We start from the raw sequence: 21,501 nt of genomic DNA, 5'->3' as shown, positions 1-21,501 counted from the left end.
GGGCTGGAATCACTTAGGGGCAGTGGTTGCCAACTGATGGTCCGCGGACCACTGGTGGTCCGTGAGGTCCGAAAGGTTGGCGACCACTGACTTAGGGGAATAAGTGAAATAAGAATATGAGGATTGAACCCTGGGGCACCCTCACATTTGAAAGTCAGGAAAAATGGTCTAGCCAAGAGACTTAAGAGTAACTAATTAAAAAGAAGAAAAACACAAGCAAGTAACAAAGCATTTCAAGAAAAGGATGATCATCAGCCACAGGAAATTTTGTCATTCTTGAGTAAGATGAAACTGGAGAATAGCGTTGGACTTGGCATTGTGGCAGCCTTTAGTGACAATCCCAGGTGTGATGTCAGGAGTGGAGGGGATGGGATTATGCCTGGAATGGCTTGAGATGAGAATGGGAGCTCAGAAAATGAAGGCAGCAAGCAGAGGACTCTCCCCTGGAGGTTTGCTGTAGAGAGGAGCAGAGAAATGGGGAGGGTGATGAGAGGCAGACATGTCCCCATGACAGGTTTTTCTTTTTTTTTTTTTTTAAAGAGATGAGCGCTATTATAGCATGTATGTATGCTGATGGAAATGACCCCAGAGCAGACATTGGTAATGCAGACGGACAGATAATTAGAGGGGCATTTCTAGGAAACATATTAAAGCCTTGTTCACTGCTCTTATTTTCCATGGCTGCTTGTTTGTCTATTGTATTTGCTCAGTTCAGCCATGTTTTAGGGAAAGCCCCCCGCTCAGAGTGTATGAGCACAAGTCTATCTATACAGCCTTCACTAAGGATTATATTCAAAATAATGTCAAAAAAAATCTTAAGGGTTGAGTGAGTTTAAATTAGGATGCTTGAAGTCACTCCCCCCACATAAACATCTCTTTCCACCAGGATTGCTAGATTTGGCTACATTTTATAGAGAAAATCGTTTGAAAAAGCTCTGCCAGCAAACTATCAAGCAAGGCATCTGTGAGGAGAATGCCATTGCTCTGCTCTCTGCTGCTGTGAAGTATGATGCTCAGGTAAGAAAAGCATTTTTTCAGTTAGCTTCCCTTCTGGAAAAAAAAACAGGTAGGTGTCTACTTCATATCTTTACATTAAGTAGGTTAAATACTTAATGTAAACAATAAAATATCAGAAGAAATATTAGTGACACTATAACGTTAGGATGGACCTCAAAGGCAGGAAGGATTGATGGATTTGATTTAAAAAAAAGATGCTTATACACCAAAAAATACAAGGAAAATTAAAAAGTAAATAATATGCTGGGAAATTTTTTGCAACATATGATAAAGCAAGCTTACCATAATGAATAGTTCTTAAAAATAAAAAGATAATATGAGTGATTTGACTGAACAAATGAACCATATAGATTTATGAACAAATGAAAAATATAAATAAAAACATTTGTCATACCAGGGAGTATATTTTTAGAAATACTACAGCTCAGAACAATGGCTGTCCTCCTAAACTACTGATGAAAGTGCAAACTGGTACAATCATTCTGGGGCACAGTTTGGTATTATATGTATTAAAAACTCTAAAGATCTAATTCTTTAAGAAATTCACATAAATTGTCTTAAGGAAGTAATCATGGATTTGGACAAAGATTAACTTAAAAGATGTTTATTGCAGCATTCTTTATAATTTTGAAAAATTAGAAAAAGTCAATGTGAACCCTAGAGAATTGTTTAAACTATATAGAATATTAATAATATAAAAAACTATGGTCCCATTTTCATTTTTTAAAAAGTATAAATAGCTGAATTTAAAAAGACTAAGACTGATTTTTTCCCCATTATCTACGAAGAAAAAAGACTGAAAAATATAGTCAGTGGTTATCTTTAGATGGTGGAATTATGGATGATTTTCATTTCCTTATCTTTGTTTTTTTTTTAACTTTGTGCAGTGACCATGTATTGTTTTGATGATAATGAAAGGAAAGAAAACCTGTCTTAGAGCTAAATCTTTAGGAAACAGGCTATACTTCTTGGAGTCGATTTCCTTTTGTTATAAGGATATCCTCTCCTTTGGTTAAAAAAACAGGGACATTTTAGTGGTGGGTGGAAGAAAAGGTTTTAACCTTTTGTGTGCTTATATAAATAATAATATGCTTAGTAAAGAAAATTTGAAAAATAAAAAAAGAACAAGGAAGGAAATGACTCATTAACCAAAGAATGTAACATTTTCACACAGCTCCTTCTAATCTTTTCCTAGATTACATTATGTATATATTTCTAAATACTAGTTTTTGTTTTTTTTTTACTTAATGTTTTAAAAAGTCTCACCCAGCTAGAAACATTGACATTTAAAAGCATAGTGGACATTTGTCTTGCATCCAGGTAATGCTTTATTGGGCACTTACAACATGCAAAATGCTTTCTGGCCAGACCAAATGATTTTGTGGGCCTTATATGGCCCGTGGGCCAGATGCTCCCCACCTCTGCCCTAGGGGAATATAAAAGAGGAATGTCATACTTTTAACAAATACTCTCACTGTGAAAGGTACAGAATTCAGACATGTAGGTGCCTATTTCTGGTATTGGCTGCTGTGGAGGAACCTGAATGTTTTACTTTGTCATTTACATTTTTACAACCATAGATTCATATTAGCACTATAGTTTTATAACTATTCTTTAGGTATTGCCATACCAATATGTCTTCCTATTGGCTATCAAATCCTTTTTCCTTGATTGTGTGTTTTCATTCTACGTTGCATTACATTGGAAAATACGAATTTGTTAAAATATTTTTTTGTTGTTCCTAGGATTTGGAAGAATTCTGCTTCAGGTTCTGTGTAAACCATTTGACTGTAGTAACACAAACTTCAGGCTTTGCAGAAATGGACCATGATCTCCTGAAGAACTTTATCAGCAAAGCAAGCAGAGTTGGAGCCTTTAAAAACTGATCCTCACCTGCAGGAAAACATTTTTAGCATTCCTGTCTTCCCTTTAAAAGCCAGAGAATAACTTCTCTTTAATAGTATTAATAATGAGCTACATTTGGCTGAATACTTACGTTCTGTCAAAAGAGGGATGGTGGTCAGTCTTCCCCATCTGCAGAAATCCAGAGTTGATATAAAAGGCATTAAACACTCTGATCAGATGTGACTAAGCTCCAGGGAAAACAATTAAAATGTCTTATTATATTTACCATTTCCTCTTTTGAGTCACTTAAGTTGGACACTTTTGGCATATTGGTCTAAGTATATGCTAGCCTGGTCGAATGTTCTGTTATTCAACAGGCTGATATTGCATAGATAATGACAAGGAATGCTGTCACCACCACATTTTCAGCATCCAGCACAGTGCCTTGCATATAGTAGGCACTCAATTAATTTATTATAAATCTTAAGTATGCCCTGAGAATAACTTTTTTTTTGTAGGATAAATTTAAAACAGCATGCATCTGTTAAGGTTCATATTCTTCTGGTGCATCGTTCTGAGAAATAGTGGCTAATTTAGAGCATTAATTAGAATTCACAAAAGACCTTGGCAAATAAATTGTCAAAGGCCTAAGGGCTAACTTTAATTTTCTATTTACTCTGAGTCATTGATTTTGCTTATGGGATTATTGAATATGAAGTACTATCTTTGAATGAATATTATTTCTGGGCTCACCTGCCTTACATAATTGCAAAATGTCCTTTGCCTTTGTGTTGAGAGATTTGCCTCTGTATATAAAAATGTTTGTGTTCTTCTTGTAATTGACTTTTATGTCACTTTAAATCAGGTCTCTTAACCTGGTACAGTATAATTATAAAATACCAGCTGAAAAGGCACTAAAACTTACATTTCATATACAGCATTAAAAAGAATGAGATAAATTTATACTTTTTAGATAAAAAACAAGTTACCCAACTGCAAAATAAAAACTGGAATGAGATATAGGATAGTATCATGTAGATCCTCCTAATACGTTTCACAATATGATATTATGTAAAGAAAACTCTTGAAACTAGAAACCTTGTTCTGATACTGAACTATTTGATAATAAAGTGTTTATTTGAATATAATAGAATAGATGTGTATTTTTAATTTATTAAATTTTTTTTCAAATACAGTTTCTACTCAATATTATTTTGTATTAGTTTCAGGTGTACAGCATACTGGTTCGATAATCATGTACTTTACAAAGTGTTTCCCCCGATATTTCTAGTATCTACCTGGCACCATACATACATCATTATTATAATATTATTGACGATATTCCCTATGCTGTACTTTGTATCCACGTTTTTTAATTCCTAAGAAACAGCAAAATTGCATCAACTTTATGCCTTATGTATATAAATCCATGTGATATGAGCTTGTATTTTAAAGCAGTTACTCAAATAAGGTAGCATACTGAAGCCCACTTAAAACAAATGGTTATAAACAACTTACTGTTCATATTATTGCCTGTGGCTATTCTTTATTGGTGAGGTCACATTAGAATCCTTAGTTTCATTGTTTATCCAGCTTTGCACACCTTATCTTGTAGAGGCTAAGTAATCTGGATGCCTCTAGTTCTAAATTGCAATCCTATTTCTGGAATTATATAGTCTCATTCAGTTATTTATTTTAAATCTACCATATATCCTTTCCCCCACTTTTTGGTAGATTTGCTATTTTATCCAGCAAAGAAATACGCAGATCTGGCTATTACCTATAGCTGTCAGTTCTCGCAGTTGGACAACTCCAGTCTTCATGTCTGACTTTTCCTCCTCACCCTCCTATGCTCACTGTAACTGACCAAAACCTTTACATTTTCATAGTGTCTTCCAAAGCCTTTCCTCTTTCTTGCAGTCTGATAGGGTCTTCTGAAGCTCCTTGCTGCCTTTCTCTTTTATAAACTCATTTCGTGTAAAAATTGGAACAAAGGGAACAGGTAAGTTTATTTAAGGATGCAAAATGGACCACCCTTTACCAAACTCCACCATGAGTCAATAACCATATTGCCAGAGTACAAGTTATTAAGGAGGGTCAGGTGGATTTGTATCTGGATTTTCTTTCTACACTTTGTTATGTTAGGTCTGCACTGCTATATAGCTCAGTGCTTCGTATCTTTGGGTACAACAGAATACGCCACAGGACTTTTTCAAAATATAGATTCAAGGATTCTAATTCAGTATATTAAAAAATATGTAACCAAAGAGTATTTTTGATGTTTTTAGCCAAGGATGAGAGCGCTTAAAATCCCTGATTCCAAACAATAAGGGCTAATTATAGACATTTGAAAGATGACATATGAGTCCAGTGGATGCATCTCTCTGAAAAAAAACATGCTTCTCTCTGGTCTTTGAGGATAGAGTCTCAGAAACACTACTGCTCAATTAGGGATATGAGAGAGAAAAGTTACATTTTCATAATAACACTACATAAGAATGTTATGGATGGATGGATCCTTCCTTTCATCTTAGATTTCCTATCCTTAAGTTTTTGTTTCCACTCTGCTCACATGAGGAGGTTCAATGTTTTAATGCTTCCAAAATAATTTTACCCTAATTTACAGAGAAAAGTTAAGATTTTACAGGAATAAAGTAGTATCCTGATCTGCTGATAAATGTTTATGAAGATACAAATCCATGCTTTTTTAAAAGTAAAGGTTAATGTTCTTCAGCTGAGACTGGAAGAAACTGCCAGTCATTCTGAACCATAACCTGGTGAGTTTTATTTAGAAATAGAATTCTTGACCAGTAATGAAAAGGAAGTAATGACAAACTACACAGTCTTGTCTCTTATTAGACTCCCCCTCCTATTACAACAAATAGATTGGGAGAATTGTAAAAAGAAAGGAAAAAGGATACCTTACTTTTATTTTTAATTCAGTCTTTGCCAAAGCATAGAAACAAATCATACTGATTTTCTTTCACTAAATTCAGTTAAAATCCCAAAATTTTCTATTCAGGAAGTACCTGATGTTGGTCTGTGGAATAAACTTAACATTCATATTAAACTACCATTATCATATATAGCAATACTAATATATAAGTATAGTCCCAAAATAATGGATACAAAAAAAAGGATTTATAAGAATTTTAAAAGCCTATTTTAATTCCATTCAAATATTATACAGTGTTACCTACCCAATGCTGGGTACACTATCTGGCTCCAAAATGAGGAACAAAAATATGCTTCTACAGGCAAGTTTCTATGAATCCATGCAGATGGTAACAGAACTGGCATGTAGATGGCTGTGCCCCCTCCCCCAACATCTGCACTGGGAAAGTGATGAAAATATATGAATTTGAACTTTTTTTTTAAATAAAGAACTTAAATTTCTAAAATACTGAATTGCCAGAAGTGATCTATTTTTATTATCTAGATTAAGAAGTTTTAGTGTCATAAATTGCTTGATTTTGCCTTACCCTAAGAGACTGCATTTCATATAAGATCTCCATCCAACATAAATACAGTCCTTTCAAGTATGCTTGCTGCTTTTCCTGCTCTAACCTCTTTATTTGCCTTTCTTCCACCAGGAACAAACTATCCACCCTGTTTTGTTTTGTTTTGAATCCTCACCTGAGGATATTTTTTCCTTTACTTTTCAGAGAGAGTGGCAGGGAGGTTGGGGAGGGAGAGAGAGAGGAGGAGAAAGAGAAACATCGATGGGAGAGACAGATATTGACTGGTTGCCTTCCTTCCCCACGTGCCCCACCTGGGGATGGGGAGGAAACAGAAACCCAGGTGCATGCCCTTGACTGGGAATCAAACCCACAACCCTTCACTGAGCAGGCCAATGCTCTAACCACTTAGCAACCCCATCCAGAGCTCCACCTCTTTCTTTCCTTTTTTTTTTTTTTTTTAAGCCTTTAGGATTTCAGAATTGCAGATGAACTGTGGGTTTGTTATGTAAATAAAAGATGCTTGGGAGGAAAGGCTTTTCATATAAACTTTATATTAGATTAAGAGAGATACCTGCTCCACCACTCCTCCTCTTACAACTCTCCATTCTTCTATGACTCCTTATTGCTCAAACACACCAGACCAGTGGTCGGCAAACTCATTACTCAACAGAGCCAAATATCAATAGTACTTCTTCAAAATAGACTCGCCCAGGCCGAAAACCAACTTCTGCGCATGGACCACGAAGTTTCAATCGCACTGTATGTGCGCGCCCGCGTGGTATTTTGTGGAAGAGCCACACTCAAGGGGCCAAAGAGCCGCATGTGGCTCTCGAGCCACAGTTTGCCGACCAAAGCACCAGAAGATTCCCACCGCCTAGCTCTGGCTTCCCCCTCTGGGGACTGTTTTCCTGTCAATGGCTCCCTCTTCCACCATCTTCAGGGCTCTGCTAAAATATCACCTCAGCAAGTCTTTCCCTGACAACTCTACTGAAAACTTAAAACTTTCCCTACCAGCACTCCCTACATCTCCCTGCTCTTTCTCCAAAGTACTTAATACAATTGGACATATTATGTATTTCACATTTATTTATTCACTTGCTGTACTTCCCCCAAACTAGAAATAGAATGAAGTTCCACAAAGATGGGATTTTGGTTTTGTTTTTTTAAAATATATTTTATTGATTTTTTACAGAGAGGAAGATGAGAGGGATAGAGAGTTAGAAACATCGATCAGCTGCCTCCTGCACACTTCCCACTGGGGATGTGCCCGTAACCAAGGTACATGCCTTGACTGGAATCAAACCTGGGACCTTTCAGTCCACAGGCCGATGCTGTAGTCCACTGAGCCACGTCGGTTAGGGCAGTTTTTTTATTAACTGTTGTATCATCACATTTACAACTATGATTGGAATATAGTACGTACATGACATCTGAAAAGAGGAAGGGAATATTATTTGCTTCTACATACTTGGATGTTCAAACAAATCCTCTGAACTGAGCACTGAAAGGCAAAATTCTAGGGAAAGAGCACCTAGAGACAGAAGGAATAGCAAACATAAAAGCCTGAGCTGTAGGGACAGGTTTGGCATCATTAGAGAAAGGTCAGTGTGGCTAAAGCACATGAAGCAAGCAGAAAAGTGAGGTGAGGATGGAGAAGGAGGTAGGGGCCACTTCACAGGCCAAGATAAGGAGTGTGAATGACTCAAGTAGGGTAGCAATGAAAATCCATTTACATTTTAAGGGGATCATTTTTGTTCTTTATGGAGTTGAACGGTAAAAAGGAAAGAGGAAACATGGAGACCTTATTTGTCTGGGTTGTCTGAGAGAGAGATCTTAGAAATCTTTAATGGTGGTCCAGACAGGAATTAATAGATGACTCTTAGGTTTTTTGCTCAAGCAAGTGTTTAGTAAAATGGGGAAAGACTAGGGTAGAAACAAGGTATTTTTGTTTGATTTTGGTTCATACTAATTAGTTGAGAGCGGGGAGAAGTAGGAATGAAGAGGTCTATTGGCTATGAGAGCTCTGACTTTTGTGAAGAGGTCAGGGCTAGAGAAGTAAATTTAGGGATCATCAGCATATAAAACCCACTAAGGCTAAGAACAGATGAAATACCAGTAGAGAGTTTAGATATAAGAGAACATTAGTGCAATTAATACAAAGACCACAACAGACCATTAAGACTCTTAACTAATTTATTTTAAAATAGACAAATTATTAATTGTAGAAAATAGTAACACAGCAATATTAAATGTACAGTTTTAACCAATACAAAAAAGCAATAAAGTAATATCTGAAGCCTTATTTAAGGAATCTCAATACACGATCTCTGTAGTTCCTAAAATTCCGGTACTATTTCTAATGGGAGTTTGTTAGCAAAAAGCTCAGAAATTCGGTAAGCCCTTGACCTAACAGCTAACTGATTTGTATGATATTCATGCAAAAGTTAATGAGGGAATGGAGTAAAGCATTCTAGTGCCTTTGTTATCAAGATAACTGTAAAAATAAAAGTTTGAAACTTAATTGAGCATAAAATAAAATTTTGTTTTCTAACAAACAGAGCAGATTTCTTTTTAGAAAGAGTTTAGACAAAAGTGATTTTTCTAAAAGCTAGTTGATGCTACCTTAAATACCATCTATTTTAAATTATACCATCTCTAAATAAGTTAATCACACAAGATAGTTCAAATACACCTTTAGGTGCCAGGAGGGAAAGCACCTCTCTTACAATATAGCTATTTTGAAATTTTTGCAAAAAATTATAAACATTAATGCCTAACCCAAAGGCCTTTGAATATGTACTTGAAATTTTGAACTAGAAATAATGTGGCTGTGAATGTGCCAGTGTTAGACCATCTGATGTTAAAAAAAAGATAAATAGACAGTTGCCAGCTCTAAAGATAAAAGGAAGACATGTACCATTCGAGAGAACACACACCCCTTCCCAAATTTAGGAGGGCAGAATAACTGCTGAGATGTAATTAGACTAATCTCTAAAAAAAATAAAAAATTAAGACTCCTAATTTAACAGTCTGTTTTATGGAGTAAAATTATTTTGAATTTTGATTCTTCAGGACCCAGGAACATTAGAAAGTGCACTTTGGATATACTGCATTATGGTCCTCTGAGGCAAAGCTATGGCTGAACACTATTTTCCAAGGACTAGATGGATACTTTCTGAATTCAGTAACCTGAATGGCATAACCAAGAGCACTATTAATAACCCTAATTTTAAAGCATGAGTTGGATGAAGGAAAGAATCAACAAATTCTTAGAAGTCCTGAGGTATGATATCTGTATCAGTAGTATGACAATATCCTATGCTTATAGTTTGCTTTCTGCTTGTATTTAAAAGCTAAAACATATAAAACAAAACACAGTACATCAGATTCCATTAGTAAACTAAAATCTAATGTATAAAAATTAGTAATTTTTTCATAGTTTCTAATATCTGTTTTAGAAGAATAATTCAGGATCATTTGGGTTATTGGGGGGCAGTCAGCCAAATTGCATTTGGAAGAAAAGACACATTTTTAAGGATGTTCATGTTAAATTAAAAAAAAATAAATATAAATTAATAAAAATAATAGCAAACATCACACATACGCCACAAGAAAAGACAAAGTATTCAGACAGGCATGGGTTGTTGGGACTCCCACTCCCAGGCATCCTTTGGAAACAGAAATATCTGTTACAACTTTAAAATGGCAGATTTTACACAAGATTTTCAATCTTGTACAATAATAATGCATATTCTATTAACTACAGCATTGCAAATGGCTTAGGAATTGTCTGCACAAATATTCAATGTGCACCTGAACATTTTATATCCATAAAAAGAGCAGAAGATATGCATTAAATGTGGCCGTAAACAGAACCTGGGAGAGTTACACAGTCAGCTCCGTAAGAGCCAGAGGTGAACACAGTACCCACCAAAGTCATGAAATCCTCACTTGGCTTCCCTGTTTGAGATATCTATGTTATCACTCATTTTCTGCTTTTGCATTCGTGTTCGAGTAGATGCTGGAAAAAAAATGAAGTACTGTTAATGGCACTGCTGGTGCCAGGTAAGTTGGCAAAGGGTTGCCATATATGTCATGCTTATGCCAAAGCAGTAGAGTTGTGGAAATGGACATTTAAGAAGTACATTATTAATTACATCATAGACAAAAACAGAACATTTCTTTTTTTGTTGAATTTATTGGGGTGACACAGGCTAATACAATTATATAGGTTTCAGGTGTAAAATTCTGTAATACATCATCTGTATATTATATTGTGTGTTCACCACCCCAAGTCAAGTGTCCTTCCATCCTCATTTATCTCCCTTTAACCTCTTCTACCTTCCCCCAGCCTCCTTTCCCTGTGGCAATCACCATGCTGTCTTCAGTGTCTACGAGTTTTTATTGTTTTTGTTTTTTTTTTTTTTTGCTTAATCCTTTCACCTTTTCACCCAGCTTTGCAAACTCCCTTCCTTCTGCAGTAGTCAGGAATTTCTTTTAAATTATTTTAAAATTCTTAACTTGCTTTTAGTGGTGGACAGGAGCTCTTCATAAAGAAGCACAAAGAATCCTATCCTATATAATAAAAGCCTAGGTGGCATCACACCTTCATGCGATGTCACAAGATGGCCACCACAAGAGGGCCAGCAGGGGAGGGCAGTTGTGGGTGAACAGGCCAGCAGGGGAGGGCAGTTGGGGGCAACCAGGCCTGCAGGGGAGGGCAGTTGGGGGGGACCAATCCGAGGGGTCCCAGATTGGAGAAGGTACAGGCCACGCTGAGGAACAACCCCCCCGCCCCGAATTTCATGCACCAGGCCTCTACTCTCTATATATAAAAAGCCAGCGACCATAATGGCCATAACGACCAGTCGCTATGATGCCCACTGTGGCCAGCTAACTGGCTGATCAGGGGGTGGGGCTGGCCGGCCAACCTCACGGCCCCTCCCCCCTGCCGGCCTGCCCCTGTTCGGACTCTCCCACCCCAATCAAGAGCGGGCCGCCGGCCAAATGCCCCCTCCCTTCCCCCTGGCCAGCCCCACCCCCGATCAGCCTGCCCTACCACGATATGCCCGCAGGCCCTCCCCCTAGCTGGCCCAACCCTGATTGCACCCCTCAACCCAATATGGGGAGGAGCTGGTTTGCCAACCTCCTGCAGCCCCTTCCCCAGGCTGCTGGCCCCTGATCGGTATCCACCCCAACCAATTCAGGGAGGGGCCCCCAGCCCACCACCCACAGCACCTCCCCATGGCTGGCCCCACCCCCAATTGGCCCTTCAACCCCAATCAGGGGCAGGGCCCACTGGCCAATTGCCCGCGGCCCCTTCCCCCAGCCAACCTGGCCCTAATAGGCCCTGATTGGGGTGGGCTGGCTGGCCAACCTCCCACTATCTCCTCCTCCCAACAGGCCCAGCCCCGATCCACCCCAATTGGGGCCGGGTTGGCCGGACCCCACCTGTGCACGAATTTGTTCACTGGGCCTCTAGTCCTATATAATAAAAGGCTAATATGCAAACTGACCAAATGGCAGAACAACCGGTCACTATGACACACACTGACCACCAGGGGGCAGACGCTCAATGCAGGAGCTGCCTCCTGGTGGTCAGTGCGCTTCCACAGGGGGAACACTGCTCAGCCAGAAGCCGGGCTCATGGCTGGCGAGTGCATCGGCAGTGGCGAGAGCCTCTCCTGCCTCCAAGGCAGTAGGACATATCCCAAGGGCTCTCAGACTGTGAGAGGGCACAGGACGGACTGAGGGACCCTCCCCCCCCCACCCCCGCCCCAAGTGCATGAATTTTGTGCACTGGGCCTCTAGTATTTAATAAAGAAGCACAAAGAATATTTACACTTGGAAAAGAAAGAAAACAGCAATTCTAAGTCTCTCCCTCTTGCCTTTCCACTCTGAGTCATCTAGTATTGTTTGATGATCTTTTTTTTTTAGTGCAGTTCTTTGAGGAAAGCTAAAAAGGAGCCTGGAGAATTCCTTAGCTTTACCAGTTAAAACTCCTGCTGCTTCTCCCCAATTTTCCAGCTGCATAAATCCCTGAATTTCAACCTGTCAGAGGGAATTCATCATCATAGCTAAGTGGATCATCAGGAAATGTATTGACTACAGCAACTGAACTCTTCTCTAAAAATATACATATTTTTTTTACAGCTTTTTGCTCCCTTTTAAATGTATATTTGAGGGCTCCATAGTGCTTTTACATGTTTTCAAGGGCTGATTTTGGTTATACGCTTTATTTCTATTTTCATGTATTGGAGTGGAAAAGCCACAATTATTTCACAGTAAAAATAGGAGTAAATTAGTCAATGTAAAATCTAAATCTAAATCTAACTCTAATAAAAAATTTTAAACTTTTGGTATATTTAAGTTTTAATATACCAAATGTCTCTCTCTAGGACAACCCAGTAGCAGTTAGCATACATTTATCTTTTCCGTAATGTGCTTTCCATCTACTGTACTTGGGTTAATCCTTTATACTGTCAGAATAACTTAGATAGAACTCTATTTGCCTTAACATTCCAAATTTGTTACTGTATAACTTGGAAAATGATCAGGTGGTGGTCTTTATCAAAATTCTGATTTCAAGTAATGGAAAACTTTTGTTTTAAATTAAGTTTGAAAACTTGCAAGTTAGGAAAATTCAGTAATAGAATAGATTATTCTTTAAATAAGGGTTATGATTTTATATATGCTAAGTTTATAAGACCTTTCCCTATAGCCAACACTCTTTAAGAGTTCCTCATTATAGTCCTGCTGTCCTGAAATATCTCCTATCCACAGCCATCCATGTTAAAGATGCAGTTTCATTTCTTAGTCTTCCTGAGCAAAGTATTTTAGAAAGGGTCAAGATGACCTTTATTTTGTATCATACATTTAAACTGCAAATGTTTATGTAGGTAAATAATACATTCTTGATTAACTTATATTTTAAATATATGAGCAAGTCCATTAACTGAAGGAATTATATGTATTTATTCTTTTCTAACATGAAAACTATTTTTGTAATGTAAACAATTTCATTTATATAAAGTGAAATGATAAGTACTTACTCATTTCTGCCAGTTTCTGTTGAAATTTGGACTCCCCTGGGAGATGTTTACTGCAGATGAAAAAAAATGCAAAATATTTTATGTGTATATGTATAAACTGAAAACTCTAATTTCCAGTAACTATGGTGCTTTCCATGACTTATTTTATACTCTTATTTTAGCGAGGAGCTTTTAATGTCAAAGGCTTATAAACAAACTATCTAAAATATGAATATCACAAATTTATGTGGTTCTTATAACAAGGTAGCTAATATTTTTCAAGAGTAAGCATTTTAAAATCTAATGTTAATCAAAAGTAACACAATTTTATAAATATCTTGTAAGAAATGATCAGATTTTAAACATCTGATATTTTCAATGTATTTCAGTAGATGGCATATGGTTTATTCATATGGTGCTTTTAACTCTGGGATGCAGTCATACCTATTATTTTGTGCAATCCTCACAATTTCCAAATAAAATTGGCATGAAAGGGATTGATGGAGTCAAAAGCAGAGCTGGCACTCTGGTTCTCCAGATGACCAGCTCAGCTACTGAAAAACATTCTAAACCTGTTCCTACCTTCCATCGGCTTCATCTGACCCTTCAATATCAAAGCGTAGTTTTTTCAGTGGTTTAGGAGGATTGCTTCCTTCTGCACTTCTCTTGAGCACACGGTCACTGTTACACACCATCTGATTTATTTTCTGGAACTTCTCAGAAGTCTATAAATTACAGAATTCCTTATTAAATTTTTTAATATCAGCATTTTGTAGTTAGCAACCCTTAACTGTAGTTAGAGGTGTGTCAAAAAAAAAAATCAGGCAGAGGTAATATCTGCATTTTAATTTTCTGCTTTACTGGACCAAATAAGACATGAAAAATCTCAAAATCAGAATAACTATGTGCCAAATTAATTACTCCCTCTTTTTAAATCTTCCTGTCTGACTACTGCTCTGAAAGTCCTGGTTCCTCAATTTCAGAACACACTTACACCCAAACCGAGGCTTCCTCTTTCTCAGAAGCACATAAAGTTGAAACAGCTTTCTGGAACCCTGTTTTTGACAATTTTTTTTAGGACATAACATAACCAGAGAGAACATCATGAGAATTTAATGAAATGAAATGTCCAGTAATAATAATTTTGGACTCACTTTATGAGTATTATGTTGACAAGTCATGTAGTTTATATATTTTAAGCCATCATTGATACAGTATTTGTTGAAATACTGCTAAATCATAAAATTTTAAAATAACAAATAACAAAAAGACTTAAGGCCAGGCGAGTGTTCTCAGTGGTTAGGGCATCGGCCCATGCACCAAAGGGTCGCCGGTTCAATTTTCAGTCAAGGGCATGTTCCTGGGTTGTAGGTTTGACCCCTGGCCTGGGTTGGGGAGCATGTGGGAGACAACCAACTGATGTGTCTTTCTCACACTGATCTTTCTCTTTCTCTCTCTCTTTCCCTCTCCTCCTCCCACACTCTCTCTAAAAATCAATGGAAAAAAATATCCTCAGGTAGGGATTAACAACAACAACAAGACTTAAAAATTTGAGTTCATCCAGTATTATTGAAAATGGTTTGAGAGAGATATCCTGAGGAAGAATCTTGTCACAGCAAAGTAAAGAAAGTTTTGGTAAGAAATACCAAAGAGGGTATACCTTATCTTATCCAAGGGAGAAACATGTGAAAACATTTTATTTGTTATCTATCTATTTTTGAACCACAGTGAGGTGACTTTCTCAGGGATGTGTATGAACATGTTCATTTGAACTAAAAAAGTCAGACTTTCTGATAGAAATTAAATCTGAATGGTGATGGAAGGAGACTTGAGTTGGGGGGAACACACAATACAGTGTACAGATGATGTGTTGTGGAATTGTGCACGTGAAACCTGTATAATTTTGTTAACCAGTGTCACTTCAACAAATTTTTAAAAAAAGGAAAAAAATAGTGAAAAAAATTAAATCTGATTTGACTAATTGATTTGAAGTGGGGATTAACTTTGCTGATTATGTTTTAGTTTCCAAAAATCAAACACAGAAACAGGTTTTGATGGAAAATAAGTTTATAGCACATATATATGATAGAAACTAATTCCAGTGCACTTATTAAATTTATAAGATTTTTAGTTATCAGCTTTGAAATATGGAAGTACATATAACAACACTTTCTCAGTTCTTTTAAAGGTTATGGCAAGCAAGAGAGTTTGCACACCACTACTCTATACTTACCCAGATCCAAGTCTACTTATGTGTGTCTCCTTTGTGAAGTCTGAGAGTTGTAGCCTACCTTGAGCTAAATGTCACATCATTTTATTATTTGTAACATACATTTTAACACCTGGTCTTTTAGTGTACAAACTTTTCATCTTTCTCTAGTTATTTTATCTGGGGAAGCATGGCAGGCAGAATGGCTCTTACTAATTCCCACCTCCTAGTGTTTACACCTTGTGTGATCCTCGTGAGTATGGGCTGGACTTAGTGTTGTCTTGCTTCTGATAAAAATAATACGGCAAAAGTGATGGAATGTCACTTCCAATGTTAATGACTAAAAGACTGTGACTTCCATCTTACTCATTATCTGCCTTCCCTCCCTCCCTCGCTGGAACTTTTGCTCTGGGGGAACCAAGTTGTTACTTTGTGAGCAGTGAGTAGCCCCATGGAAAGCCTCAAGTGGCAGGGAGTGGATGGCTTGGGCAGATAGCCATCAAGGACCAGCTAGCAGCCATACAAGTGAGTTTGCAAGAAATCCTCCTCCATTTGAGCCTTGAGATAACTGCAGCCCCTGTTGACATGCTGGCTGCAGCCTTATGCCGACAGAACCTGGACCCCGCTAAGCCACTCCTGGATTACTGAACCCACAGAAACCTGAGAGAAAAAATGTTTGTTTTAAATTACTAAGTGTGGGTGTGATTTGTTACACAGCAATCCTATCTAATAAAGGAGTAATATGCAAATTAACCACCACTCCAACACAAAGATGGCAGCACCCAGTCCTCTCAGCCCCGCTGAAGTCCTCCAGTCTCAGGGGGCGGCCACTGAGAGCAGGCCCTGCTTGGCCATCACCAGGATGACCCAGGAGCAGCCAAGCGGGCCCCGCAGACCGCAGAGAATCACAGGGAGCAGGCCTAAGCCATCAGTAGGACATCCCCTGAGGGCTCCCGGATTGGAGAGGGTGCAGGTCGGGCTGAGGGACCCCCCCGCCATGCACAAATTTCATGTACCAGGCCTCTAGTAAATACATAATAAAGAGAAATGGGAGTGGTGAAACAGTAATAGTAATGCACACTGAATATAGGACTGCTGAATTAGTGATGTTAATGGAAGGTGAACTAGAGTTGTAGATTCCTATTCTATTTTTTTTTTTTTTAAATATGTTTTATTGATTTTCTACAGAGAAGAAGGGAGAGGGATAGAAAGTTAGAAACATCGATGAGAGAGAAACACCGATCAGCCGCCTCCTGCACGCCCCCCACTGGGGGTGTGCCCGCAACCAAGGTACATGCCCTTGACCGGAATCGAACCCGGGACCCTTGAGTCCGCAGGCCGACGCTCTATCCACTGAGCCAAACCGGTTCTGGCAGATTCCCATTCTAGATTAACTTTCAAAGCTAAGCTTTCCCTTGGATCTCTCAGGAACAAAGATCACCTTATGCCCTACTATTTACACTGGGGCAGAGTGTCATGTAACCAAGGCCTAATCCATTTATTAGAGAAAGATTATCCTAGAAGTCTAAGAGGAAGGACAAGCAAAAGTGTATATATGTGTAGAGGAGACCAGTAGGTAGGGACTGGCTGGTGACATCTGGATATGGTGCTTGCATTTTGGAGTATCTTATTTCAAATCATACTCAAAATTAATGAATTTTAAATGTATTTTCTCTCTCCCTCTCTCTCTCTCTCTCCCTCTCTCTGTGTGTGTGTATATATATATATATATATATATACATATATATATATCTATATCTATATCTATATATATATATCTCCTATATAATAAAGAGCTAATATGCAAATGGTCATCACGCCCTCATACTATAACAGCTCATACACTCAACACCAGGGAGAGAGGAATGGGGACCAGCCAGGCACAAATGAGCTCGTGAGAGAAGAATGGGGACCAGCCTGGCACAAATGAGCTCATGAGAGAGGAATGGGGACCGGCCAGGCTATGGCCTGGGAGAGGAACAAGCCACCCACCCCATGGTCCCAGGTGCCAGCGGCTGCACCTGCGGCCCGGGAGAGGGACAAGCCACCACCCTGCGGTCCCAGGCGCCAGCGTCTGCAGCTGCGGCCCAGGCGAAGCTGCCTGCCCATGGTCCCCTGCGGCTGCTGCCGGCCCGGGCGAAGCCAGCCTGGGTCCTGGGTGCCTGCGATTGGCCAGAGTGGGGGAAGCCTGGGTCCTGGGTGCCTGTGACTGGCCGGAGGAGGGAATCCTGGATCCCAGGTGTGGGGAAAGGCAGAGGCGGTTAGGGGCGATCAGGCCAGCACAGGAGCAGTTAGGGGTAATCAGGCCACTAGGGGAGCAGTTAGGGGCGATCGGGCAGTCAGGCAGAGGTGGTTAGGGGTGATCAGGCAGGTAGGCGAGTGGTTGGGAGCCAGCAGTCCCAGATTGCGAGAGGCAGTCAGAGATCCCCCAAGGGGTCCTGGATTGGAGAGGGTGCAGGCCGGGCTGAGGGACCACCCCCTTGGGCATGAATTTTGTACATCAGGCCTCTAGTATATATATACATAAACATATATGTATATATATACTAGAGGCCTGATGCACAATATTTTTATATATATATATATATATATACTAGAGGCCTGGTGCACGAAATTATACTAGAGGCCTGGTGCACGAAATTCATGCATGGGTAGGATCCCAGCCAGCCTGGCCCTGTCTGCTGCCACCCACCCCTGGTTCCCTGTTCCCCATGGGGTGATCAGAGCCTGCCGGCCAGGGGGAGGGACCAAGAGGTTGGCCATTCCCACCCGCTCGCCGGCCCTGCCTCCCGTCGCCGGTCACCCTTTGTGTGTGTGGGGTGACCGGCGGGGTGATCAGGGCCCCTCTCACACCCACCTTGGCCTGGCACCGCCCACATCTGCTGCCACCCACCCCCAGTTCCCTGTTCCCCATAGGTTGGCCGGCAGGCCCCGATCAGGCAATCTGGGCCTGTGGGCTGGGGCAGCTCCTGCGTTGAGCGTCTGCCCCCTGGTGGTCAGTGCACATAATAGCGACCAGTCATTTGGCTGTCGGGTCGATTTGCATATTATCCTTTTGTATGTATAGGTATATATCTACATATATATATACATGAATGTATGTAGATACATATGTATATTACATAATCTCAAAAGAAAGTTTAGAAAACATTTTATTTGAAAATATATTTGAGTATATATATTCTAAATTCTGTAAAACATGACTGAATGAGGTATTTAAATAACAGCATTTATAAATTAAAATTATAGAAATCTTCCATTTCTAGTGCATGTCCCTGTATTTCATAGAAAAATACTCACCCCAAATGATTCACCAATGGATACTAAGATTCTGTCAAGTTAAGATAAAATACAAATTAGTAATGAAAATCGTATACAGACAGAGCAGACAGAGATGAACATGCACTATCAGAGATGAACTATCAGAAATACCAAATCAAATGTTTCATCTACCCTAGAACCACTGATAAATTATACTAACAGGTTTATTTTAATAGTGGTAGTCTAGTCAGACACTGATCTTGTCTCCTAGATTTTTAAGCAAGAACTATGTATCTGCAAGAACATAGTCTGCTGGTGTCCACATTTAAAGAGGGTAAAAGAAAAATTTAAGTTTACCTCTACTTAATTCTTCCTAAATAAATAGGTAAGTTATTAACATTTCTTTTACATTTTCTCATGAAAAAAAATCAAGTTACATTTGACAAAATGTATGATATTATGTAATCTATTCTAATTAGGCTATAGAGTAAATGCTATTTATCATATATTCCAGAATCAGAAATCTCTATTAGTCTGCTTGGCCTTGTTTAAACCATATAATTTATGTTCTTGATAATAAAGCTGAAGAACAGCATTAGCCCGCCTAAACAAAGATTTGATGACATGCAGAAGGAATTAGTAGACATCCAGATTTTATTGTCCTTTAATTCATTGGTAAGTGGCCATTACTCTATATATTTGACTAACCAGAATACCTAAATATGCTGGGTAGATAAAGTGTTAAGATGCTCTCTTAATGCTTGATCAATGATATATTAGGATTTTCATGGGACTTCTTTGCTAAAGAAGAACCCCAACCCAGAAGTGATTTCACTAGGATCAGCAAATAGCCATCATTATCAGCATAGTATGGATTAATTATCATCATTAAAAAATTACCCTGTATACATTTTCATGTGGAAGTGTGTGACTATGTAAATTAAATAAACATCATGCGGCATCTTAGCAGTTTATAACATAAATTGCAGATTTCAATGCACAGATACTCAACTGTAATACCAAATAAAGGATAGTATAGGGGCACACAAAAGCATATATATCATTTTCCAATTACTTTCTGCCTTATCTGTTCCTGTAGAGCTTGAAATTTTTATCATGAGAATGCATTATTTATATAATTAAACATACCATAAATATTAATATTATCCCCTCTCCTTGTTTGCTTTTTTTGTTCATTAAGTACAACTATATAGGCTGACAATTTCCAAGATGAGATGACATTAACTATAATTGCTAATCTGCCTCCCACTTTATACAAATAGCAGTTTCAAAATAGCCCATGATAACATATAATAAGTCAATTGAAGCACTTCAAAGCCAGAGAGCAGTTCTGATTGGATGTGGAATATAATATAATGATTTGTAGTTGCACAGAATCTTTCATCTAAAAATTTAAAACTGCTTCACACTCATCATTTCCCAGATCCACAGCACCTTTCTAAGGTAGACACAGAGAACTGCCCACGGTAGTATAAGGAAGCCACAGGAAGAATTAGGGATGGTCTTCTAAAGACTTAACCTAGTCATCTACTTTTAATCACACATCTACACTTTTATAACAGAGCAAGATGAACAGGTGCACAGAAAGAGTTTACAGGACATTCAATAAACCACAGAATAAAATTTATTAACCAAAAGTACTCTTTGTTTAGTAGGCTGGCTAACAAAAATATGACTTGAAACCTATTACCAAACTGGTTCTCAGACTGTTTATAAAAGAACAGATCCCAGCATCCAGGAAAGCTAATGACTTAATTTGCAAACCTACTTAAGTATAAACACAGTATCTTTCACTCCCCCCAAATTCTTATCATGCCACTTAATATAAACAAACAAATTAGGGATGCAAGAGTATAGCTTATTTTAAATGAAGAAAGTTTTATATTCCTATGCTTGAATCAAAATAATCCCCTCTTATATTTTACCACTTCCCTAAAGAGAAAACACAAACCTTGATCTTGGAGTCATTTTTGTTGGAGTTGGCAGACCTTCTGAAATTTTATATGGATTCTTCAGGGGTGATATATAGATGTTCCCCCCAGGAATCCGTAAAGGTGAACTAGAAAACTTGTAAGGGCTTCGAGGAATGTGAGGTATTGGTGATAAGGTAGGGGGCTATAGTAAAAGCAAAGAGGCAGATTATTTATTTAATGTTTTAGTGAAATCCATTGCTTTATAATTAAATTTTCCCAATCAAAGGTTACTTTTAACATACCCTGGTGGAAGCATACTGCAAAATATTTGTTTTCAGTCTCTGCATAAAGACCGAGTTATAGAATACTATAATAGAATCATATTCTTCTTCTCTGATCAAAACCCGTTTGAAGGTCTGAGGAAGAAGAATAAAAACACTTGTTAAATTAATTTGGGAATTTGTCTTTAGATTTTCTTTTTTAATAGTTCATAGTATTTTTTAATAGTAAGAAACACATATTATACAGAAAAAATAATCTAAAAAAGCCTGGACTTAGATTATTGTAGGGATATAGTATTTCTTATTAACTTAATAATGTAAATTTGGATATTAAAGAGCATTACTTTTCTAATTACATTTTAGTTACAAATAATTAACCAATAACATAAAAGTAAAAATTTAATATGTGAATTTATATTGTAAGATCAGAATATATTATCTAATTAATAACTGAAGTTATCC

The 21,501-nt window shown here is 38.2% G+C and overlaps 2 protein-coding genes across 9 annotated transcripts in view; one reads left to right on the top strand and one right to left on the bottom strand.

Annotated features, from left to right (window-relative positions):
- The window catches only part of RCBTB2 (RCC1 and BTB domain containing protein 2), a 36,328-nt gene extending 32,308 nt beyond the window's left edge, over window positions 1–4,020 (top strand). For all 4 annotated transcript variants that reach the window (XM_070409057.1, XM_070409058.1, XM_070409056.1 and 1 more), the window contains 2 exons: window positions 887–1,017; window positions 2,763–4,020. In XM_070409057.1, the coding sequence (XP_070265158.1) occupies window positions 887–1,017; window positions 2,763–2,903 (272 nt within the window). In that variant the 3' untranslated portion in view covers window positions 2,904–4,020. The remainder of the gene's footprint in view (window positions 1–886; window positions 1,018–2,762) is intronic.
- A 1,906-nt stretch (window positions 4,021–5,926) lies between these two features.
- RB1 (RB transcriptional corepressor 1) overlaps window positions 5,927–21,501 on the bottom strand; it is a 203,191-nt gene continuing 187,616 nt past the window's right edge. For 3 of the 5 annotated variants that reach the window (XM_070409049.1, XM_070409050.1, XM_070409051.1), the window contains 6 exons: window positions 21,061–21,174; window positions 20,797–20,960; window positions 18,864–18,894; window positions 13,937–14,079; window positions 13,376–13,425; window positions 8,499–10,344 (listed from right to left, as the gene is read on the bottom strand). In XM_070409049.1, coding sequence (XP_070265150.1) covers window positions 10,271–10,344; window positions 13,376–13,425; window positions 13,937–14,079; window positions 18,864–18,894; window positions 20,797–20,960; window positions 21,061–21,174 — 576 coding nt within the window. In that variant the 3' untranslated portion in view covers window positions 8,499–10,270. Of the gene's footprint in view, window positions 7,855–8,498; window positions 10,364–13,375; window positions 13,426–13,936; window positions 14,080–18,863; window positions 18,895–20,796; window positions 20,961–21,060; window positions 21,175–21,501 lie in introns of those variants that run through there. The other 2 variants (XM_070409052.1, XM_070409054.1) reach the window with 2 other exon arrangements.

The sequence above is a fragment of the Myotis yumanensis genome, unplaced genomic scaffold, assembly GCF_028538775.1.
Source record: "Myotis yumanensis isolate MYYU_CA2020_CCGP unplaced genomic scaffold, mMyoYum1.0.hap1 SCAF_3, whole genome shotgun sequence".
In the NCBI taxonomy this organism is placed as follows: Eukaryota; Metazoa; Chordata; class Mammalia; order Chiroptera; family Vespertilionidae; genus Myotis; species Myotis yumanensis.
Note: the sequence above shows the minus strand (reverse complement) of the source record. Positions and strands in the feature narration are given on the sequence as shown.